Source organism: Sinocyclocheilus rhinocerous, unplaced genomic scaffold (assembly GCF_001515625.1).
Source record: "Sinocyclocheilus rhinocerous isolate Xijiao unplaced genomic scaffold, SAMN03320098_v1.1 scaffold1725, whole genome shotgun sequence".
In the NCBI taxonomy this organism is placed as follows: Eukaryota; Metazoa; Chordata; class Actinopteri; order Cypriniformes; family Cyprinidae; genus Sinocyclocheilus; species Sinocyclocheilus rhinocerous.
Genome location: NW_015627232.1, coordinates 1,262,845 through 1,272,051, shown reverse-complemented (window position 1 = coordinate 1,272,051; position 9,207 = coordinate 1,262,845). Strand labels below are relative to the sequence as shown.

General features: G+C 34.6%; 1 protein-coding gene across 1 annotated transcript in view; it reads right to left on the bottom strand.

The window, feature by feature from the left end:
- LOC107723566 (cadherin-2-like) overlaps positions 1–4,124 on the bottom strand; it is a 7,114-nt gene extending 2,990 nt beyond the window's left edge. The window contains exons 1-2 of the mRNA XM_016532264.1: positions 3,842–4,124; positions 1,495–1,623 (exon numbers count right to left, since the gene is read on the bottom strand). Coding sequence (XP_016387750.1) covers positions 1,495–1,623; positions 3,842–3,895 — 183 coding nt within the window. The 5' untranslated portion in view covers positions 3,896–4,124. The remainder of the gene's footprint in view (positions 1–1,494; positions 1,624–3,841) is intronic.
- Positions 4,125–9,207: the final 5,083 nt, after the last annotated feature.

The window sequence follows — 9,207 nt, the reverse complement described above, 5'->3', positions numbered from 1 at the left end:
AAACTTCGCCACGGCTCATTCGGTTCTTGTTGAGTCCTCGGTAATCCTCGGCAAACTTCGACAGTTGGTTGAACCGGCTCAATCGGTTCTTTTTGAGTTGGACGTGCTACTTTGGCTGTGTGTCCTGCGTCATCAACCCGGAACTAAAGTTCGATTCAGTTCGATTTGTGAACCGGTTCGACCGGTTACTTCCTGAGAACCGGCTCAAAAGAACGATTCGTTCAAGAACCGAACATCACTAGTCTAGTCTAGTCTAGTCTAGTCTCCTTTGCATTTATTTTATACTTTTTGATATTAGGGTTTTTCCTTTTTGCTTTAGTTCTGTGCTATCTAGTTCCTCGTTTTCTAAGCTCCTGCCTTTTAGTTTAGTTTAGTTTTGTTTTCGTTTTTGTTTTTCCCCTTCCCCCTTTTGCTCCCCTGCTCCCCCACCGGCTCTGGCTGCTGGACTCCCTACTGCCTGCCACCTCCCTCCCATCCCTTGCTGCCCTGCTCAACCTGCTTCCCTGCCCTTCCTGTTCCATCCATCCAGCTGCTCTGCTAATATCAGTCTTGTCCACCAGCCTCAGAAGATTCCAGTTAAGTCAGCCAGGCTTCTGCCTTCACTCTCCCTCTCTCTCCCACCGTTGCCATTCCCTGTGCCCTGGTGCTCACTGGAGAGCTTGTCTGTCTCGTTGCTCTTGAACTGTTGCTCTCTGCCATTTGCTCTGAAACCCCTTTCCTAGACGCCTCCTGCTGAGCTGATATTCACTTCCACGGACCTGGCTGGAATCTCTCCTGGTTACCCTCTCAGACAATGGCTTAGTTCCTGAGTTCCTGTTTTGTGTTTGAAACTCAATAAATATGTTATCCCTGCAAGTGATTCCTCTTTCTTTACCACCCTGACAGTTTCCTTCAATGAAAAGTCCATCCCCTCTTATCCTCTCACATCAATCCACCAATATATTTGATTAGAACTGTTTCGATCTGTGCATATTTATCTCCTGATTCAGATGAGACCACTTTTTAATGGAGAAAGCAATATTATGGAGATGACTTGAAGTTTAAAAACATTGTGATAAATTTGTTTATTACAAAAACAGCTTTTCGCTTCACAAGCCATTAATAAGCCACAAGTAAAGTCATGTTGATTACTTGTGGATAATTTTGATGTTATCAGCTGTTTGGACTCTCATTCTGACGGCACCCATTCACTGCAGAAGATCTATTGACGAGCAAGTGACTTAAAGCTAAATTGCCTGCAAATCTGTTCTGATAAAGAAACAAACTCATCTTGGATGGCCTAGGGGTGAGTAAATCTAAAGTAAATTTTCACTTTTGGGTGAACTAGGCCTATTCCTATAGTTGTACTATAAATTGCAATTACATGAGATTTTATTGTTCCCTTTTTAACTCCCTGGTGAAAAAGATGATGCCTTTTCTTTTTTACACTTTGATTGTGCATTAAGGTTGATGTTTGCATATCAATGTGTTTGACGCAGGAAAAGTCTCACTCACTTTTGCAATGAACTCTCTCTTGGTGTAATCCACATTCTCCTCTAAGATTTGGGGAGGGACGATCCATTCTCTCTTCTGCCTGTGGAGGGCCACAGAGTGCTGGAATCTGGCTTCAACCTCAAACACATGCTGTGGGAAAACAGAAATGCACATCAACAATTTGTGAAGACAGACTTATCCTGCCAACCTTCTCACACAGCAGAAAAAGGAGACCAAGAAATATTTGTTTTTATATTTGCTGCCCTGCCTGGTGAGAACGTTCTCATTAGCAGGATTTGTAAATGATTCACTGGTGAGTCATTATAAATGATCGAAACTGCAGTTGCAACTTGCACGCAAGCATAGTTTGACACTAAGCTCATCCCGTCTGTACACAGACAAAATTAAACAGATGCTGTAATTTATATGAAATTAGATGAAAGTGAAACCTGAAAAGATTTGCAACCACAGAACAAATCCCTATACAGGAGTCGAGAAAAGAAAGAAAACCTTGCACTATCACAAATATGTCTTAGTAAAGTGGCTTCTTTACTTTCTTCTACTGTGCATTTCTGAATTGTAACTACAGAAACTTTGCACAGTACTTTTACAAGTGTTTATAGAGATACATGGAGATTTCACATTTTGTGTAGTAATTACATAAGGTTTGATACATGCATTAGGTTGTTTTACGTAAACTGAAGGCCCAATGATCGTCGTATAAATAAGTAGAACCTTTACATTTGTGAAGTGGAAATAGTATGTATTAAAAACAGTGATAAAATGTGTGATTCACTTTCTCATACACACTCTGTGTATGAAACATGTATGGGTATAATGTATGCAAAAATATTAAAACCGTAAGCCAAAACAACCAAGACTGTGAGCTATTGGCACATCTACCCAGCACATACTGATAAAAGCAGTAAAATACTCCTTCACTGAGATTCTCCAGTGTAAACTATTCCAGGTAAAGTGATTTTCACTCATTTAGTAGATCACAATCATTTAGTAACCATTTTAATCGACTGTTGCTCAGTGACTCATCTTCATTAGAATTTGAAGAATTATTATTGAGAAATGTCAATCATTGAGGTGGCAGGGGGCGGGGATTTCAACACACCTGAAATTGAATAGAATAGGCTATACTTTCTCACACAACACTTGCAGATCCAGCTTGACTGCTGTAGTTTGTCTGTCTGTATTCTAGACAGAGCCTGTTCTGAAATAACCTTTACGAAAATACACCATGGTAAACAGTGGAAGTTCCCAACAAAATACTACAATTACGATGATAACACCATAATAAGATAGCTAGGGATCTCCAGACCAATGTAAAAAAAACAAAACAAAAAAAAACTTTAATATATTATTAATATTTATCTCCTGATTGACAATATCATTAACAATAATATAATAGCCTATTATAATACTGTATATTTAATATTATGTATAATAACTTATAAATAACTTATAGCCTACAGGCTACACTGTAAACAATAGATAGATAGATAGATAGATAGATGCACCATTTGATAGATAGAAATGTAACATGTCATGTAACATTTTTACCATGTCTCTTCTTTTTCTTTCTTTTTTTTTCTACATTTAGTTGCCATTGTAAATTCCTGTAAAGGGTTGGACAATTGCATGTCATGTAACATTTTTACCATGTCTCTTCTTTTTCTTTCTTTTTTTTCTACATTTAGTTGCCATTGTAAATTCCTGTAAAGGGTTGGACAATTGTGGCGATTGCCCTCCGGCATTTTAAGAGTTAAAGACAATACAAGGCTTTTTTCACACTAACTTTATAAACATAAATGTGGTTGCTTTATACATCGACAGTGCTATAAACAAACATATTATAATACTGTATATTTAATATTATGTATAATAACTTATAAATAACTTATAGCCTACAGGCTACACTGTAAACAATAGATAGATAGATAGATAGATAGATGCACCATTTGATAGATAGAAATGTAACATGTCATGTAACATTTTTACCATGTCTCTTCTTTTTCTTTCTTTTTTTTTCTACATTTAGTTGCAATTGTAAATTCCTGTAAAGGGTTGGACAATTGAGGCGATTGGCCTCCGGCATTTTAAGAGTTAAAGACAATACAAGGCTTTTTTCACACTAACTTTATAAACATAAATGTGGTTGCTTTACACATCGACAGTGCTATAAACAAACAGGCTGTCAAACAAGCAAACAAAAGCAGTTTCAGTTTTATGAGAGACATAACGATTGTTTCGGTTTACAAAACGATACTTTGTCATACAGAAGAAAGACTAAAATGGAGTAGGCTATGTTAACGTGGATATCTATTGACTGATATATTTAAAAACACGACAAACTTACCGATAGTCCAAAACAAAAGAGAAAAGCGACAGCAGGCGAGATACGCCGGGCCATGGCCGGAGGAACACACGGTATTTATTTCCTGATCAGCTGAGATCCGCTGCTGTCACCAGCTGCTTATAGAAAGTTTAATAGATCCCGCTGCGGGAGAAGTGCGTCCCGATGCTGTTTGATGCGCGATAATGCGAATGAGATCGATCCGGAGCGCTTTACATTAACTCCTTATTCATTGTTTCTCCCACACCCTCACCTTGCGGGTTAAAAGGAGGGCCTAACGTCACAAAGATGTGTGTGTGTGTGTGTGAGAGAGAGAGAGAGAGAGAGAGAGAGAGAGAGAGAGAGAGAGAGAGAGAGAGAGAGAGAGAGAGAGAGAGAGAGAGAGAGAGAGAGAGAGAGAGAGAGAGAGAGAGAGAGAGAGAGAGAGAGAGAGAGAGAGAGAGAGAGAGAGAGAGAGAGAGAGAGAGAGTGTAAGTGCGAGAGCGTGTGTATGAGATAGAGAGAGTGAAAGAGAGAAAGGGTTGGGGAATATATAATTTTCCCAATTACATTTCATGTATCATAAGGGGTGGCAAGTGTTCTCACCCAGTAGTATTAACATATATCCACAAGACCCATTCTTAACCCTTTATGTGGTGTTCTATGAGTAACAAAACTTGGATCATTAAAAAAATAAATAAATAATAAGAATTATTATTATTATATTAATATATTATATTATTAAAGTTAATCAATATAAAATTAAAAATAAATATTTAAATTAGTTATCTGTAACATTTTGAATATTATGTAAGATAAAGAATGTCTCCAAGTGTTAATAAATTGCATTGTGTCATCTTGAGCTAAATTAATACATTTTAATATGATGGAACTTGGGCTATAGCTATGCTTTAAAAGGTGACAGGTGAAAGGGTTGACAGTTTTATATTTCAGGATTTCACAGTAATGTTTTCAGTAGAAGGTGAATCTAATGCTGATATTTCTATAAATATCAAGTTTTCAATAATCAAATGGTAAATTGCAGTGCTTTAACTGTTTCTTATACTGACAGACATGCATAATAAACAATAAATAAAATATAAAATCAAGTGATAGAAGAGGAAATATGCACTTGTTTCGAAAAGTTCAAAACATATTTGTTTTTTATCTATGGGTTTCTGCATAATTTTAATAAAGGTTTTAATGTGTTTATGTATGCATGTATAAAACCCTAAATAATTGTATAAACACACAGTATACATACACATATTTGCTAATCAAGAAGTTGGAAACACAGGTCTGGGTCAAAAGGCCAAAAATGTGTCCTCATGGGGAAAGATGGGCAAACATAATACTGAGAAGGAATGATTTTTTTGTTGTTGTTGACATGCTAAAATACCTTTAAAAACACATAGTATCACTATTAAAGTCACATAAGTGACACAAAAGGTATATGCTTTTGTAAATATGCATGCTTCTATTGCTCATTGACAGTGTGATGTTGTATGCTCTCACATGGATGTTTTGACACCACCAGTTTTATGCTTGTTTAATGGAAATAATACATCCTAAAATTATTCTGAGATCATTAATTTTTAAATCACACAAAAACCTCAGAGCAATCGTGTAGTTTTGCTAAAAGCTATTGTGCTGGCCTAGAGATGAACTTCATTAGCAGATCAGAAGCAATGCTCTTTGAGGTGCTCTTCTTTAGAATTAACATGAATCACACTTAGTATAAATTGATTCCTCTGAAGCTCACACCTTAACATGTGCTTATTAAAAGTTGGTCATACTCAAAACAGCTTAACCGAAACGTGTCTGAGGGTCTGCCCAACTAAACAACTAATCAGCAAATAGTTTTCTATTGACTTTTATTTGTAATGGACGTGTGATTGTATGCTAAATTATTTCTGGAACTAGCTTTGATCAATAGTTTTGCATGTGAGTTTCATGTACACACTTATTTGGCTGCGATAAGACTCCCAAACATATCCCGGTGTACTCTGTGACGCAACTTCAGTGGAAAGGAGAGAGCGTTTTGAGGGAAGGTGAAGTCATGGAATGGCTGCTTGCTTTAAAGGAGGTGTAAGAAAAGAATGGGGAAAAAAACGAGATTGGGCGAGACAACTTTAGCTGTTTATTCTGTCGATCTGTCTCTTTCACTTACTCACTCCCAACTCAGTTTCTCGTACTTAATTGTTCACTTTGCTGACTTGTCTCAATTTGAAAAATACAATCAAATAAATCCAAATCATCGTGTCATTAAGAATGAGCACAATACTTCAGCATTAAATATGCTTTTCTAGATGTTAATAAGGCCTTGGGGTCTCTCAGATTGGAAATAGAATATGAGAGCTAAGAAAATTCAAAGGGTGTTTCAGAGGCCCTTTAGAGAGGCTCTCAGTAGCACTGTCTGAGCCGCCATAAATCTGTTTCTCAGACACAACTGCTGAACAAAGACACTGAACGAGAGGAGAAATAAAGAGAGATTCCACAATGTTTACTGCAGGTCAAACATTCTCTAGAAACATTCATGCGCAAACAGAAATAGACTCGATTTTGATTAGATATATAGTGGATTTTGTACACTGAAAAAAAGAAATAAAATTTCACTCAGAAGTAAATTTCACAATTAATTACATAGAAACAGCAAGGAACACCATGAATTAAATGTTACATTTTTAAGCAAGACTGAAATAGTATTTTCGCATTAAAATGTACTACAATAATCTTTGAAAATAATTACAGTGTAATAAAATAAAATAAAATGTTTTATTTGCTTTTCAATAAATAAATCTTAAAATTCTTAAAACAAGATAAATTTATGTGAGAAGCAAAATTACGTAAGATACTGAGGATTTTTAAAGAAAATATATCTCAAATTATTTAAAATTTTCTTACTGGCATTGTTAAATAACAAAAAGAAATACAATTTCACTCAGAAGTTCCTAGTAAATTTCGCAATTTATTACATAGAAACAGTAAGGAACAGCATGAATTAAATGTTACATTTTAAAGTAGCAAGACTGAAATAGTATTGGTAACACTTTACAATAAGGTTCATTAGTTAACATTAGTTAACTACTTTAGTTAACATGAACTAAGAATGAACAATACTTCTACAGCATTTATTAATCTTACACTCTAAAAAATGCTGGGTTATTTCAACCCAACTTTTAACATGAACTAAGAATGAACAATACTTCTACAGCATTTCTTAATCTTAGCTCATGTTAATTTCAACCTTTATTAATGCATTATTAACATCAAAAGTTGTGCTTGTTAACATTAGTTAATGCACTGTGAATTACCATGAACTAACAATGAACGACTGTATTTTCATTGACTAACATTAACAAAGATTAATAAATTTTGTAATAAATATATTGTTCGTTGTTCGTTCATGTTAGTTAATACATTAACTAACATTAACTAATGGAACCTTATTGTAAAGTGTTACCATAGTATTTTGTCATAAGATGTACTACAATAATCCTTTATTTAACTTAAAAAAATTAATTTACAGTGTAATAAAGTAAAATAAAATATTAAATGTTTTATTTGCTTTTCAATAAATAAATCTTAAGATTCTTAAAACAAGATACATTTACTTGAGAAGCAAAATTATGTAAGATACTGAGACTTTTTAAAGAAAATACATTTAGAATTATTTTCATTTTTCTTACTGGCATTGTTAAATAATAAAAAAGAAATAATATTTCTCAGAAATTACTTGTAAATTGCATAATTACAACAGAAACAGCAAAACAAACTGTATTTAAATATTAAATCATATTTAAATATGAAATTTTAAAGTTATTTTTAAAATATATTTCTTATAAAATGTGCTCCAATATATTTTTTTTTAATTTAAAACATCAAAAGAAAATAAGTTTTTTTTTTCAGTAAAAAACAGCAAGTTCTTAAAACAAGACACATTTACTAATGTATAAGATAACAAGACTTATTTTAAGAAAATACATCTTATTTTTATTTTTTGTTACTGGTACTGTTTTACACTAAATTTAGTGAGGTTTAAACTTAAAACAGCACTTTGCTAATAGGATAAGAGAATCAATTTAATTCAAGATATATTCTCTGAAAAGCTTAATCCTTATACAGTTTTTATCTTCTTTTATGAATGTTTGGATATTTTTGTGGTGTGTGTGTGTGTTAATTTTATCTGCTGGTATTCTTGGATGGAGAATGAGTATAGAGAGTACAGAAAACCAGTCGTGCAGGAAACTCCCTTGAGTTTGGATGGTAAACAGTCACATGTCTGTATCTGTAGACGCTGCATGCACACGCTTGTCACCTGTGCACAATGATATATGACTCATGGTGAAATCAGTGAGAGAGATTGGGAGCGTCTGGCTGGCTAAGGCAGGGTGTGTTCGAGGGAAGGGTTGTACAGGTAACGCACGTCATGGCTGTCGCCGGCCAACGAGTTGGTGTTTTTTCAATGTATGCTTCAGACACGGGTCACGACGAGGCGTTCCCCATAGCGACCCCTAGAGGACGCAGTGTCTCGTTCCCTACTCAGGGAACCATGGTTACATAAGTAACCTGAGACATTTTCCGCACTCACATGGCAAACCACCTAACCTATAGGATGCAGTCCTACTCATAAAATAGTCGTGTGCAGTGCTGAGATGGTATATCCGTGTGCTCATATTTAATTTACAGTTGTGGAGGCACACATCTTTCACACCCCACTTATGTATGTTGGCCAAAATGTTTTAAGTTACAGTAATAGTCCCAGGTTAGTTTCAGTGTTTTTTATGTATCACAAGTTATTATCACTGAGATTTTTGTTATTAATTTTAATTTTAGTTACATTTTTTTAAAGTTTTTAAGTTTTTTATGCTTCATTTTTTTTCTTTGAAAATATTTTTTTTCAAACAATTTACATTTATTTTATTTTTTATTGTATTTTATTTTATTTTATTTTTTATTTTATTTTATTTTATTTTTTATTTTAACCCTGGTTAGTTTTGGTGTAGACCTTAGGGCTCTGGTTAGGGTTAGAGTACAGGTTAAGATTAAGTGTGCTGCTAAACTTATGCTAAGGAAACACAGGGGTGTGCAAGTAGTGAGACAAGGTATTACGTATACTTTTGTAAGGGCTGGGTTAGGTTAGTTTATGTTAGGTTAGGTTGTAGATTTTCATTTCCTTGAAATCTCTACCAGTTTACTTATTCTGAGAAGAGGGTGAGCATGACATATTTCAGTCTTCTTCTTCAGTATGGCAGGGTTTGCATGGTTAGGATTAGTTTAGGTAGTGTAGACTTTCACAGAATTATGCAGAAGTGAAAAAAATTAGATGCCTTTTCATTCATAAGTGTGATTTGAACCATATATTGGCCACACCCTACAGGAAGCTTTGG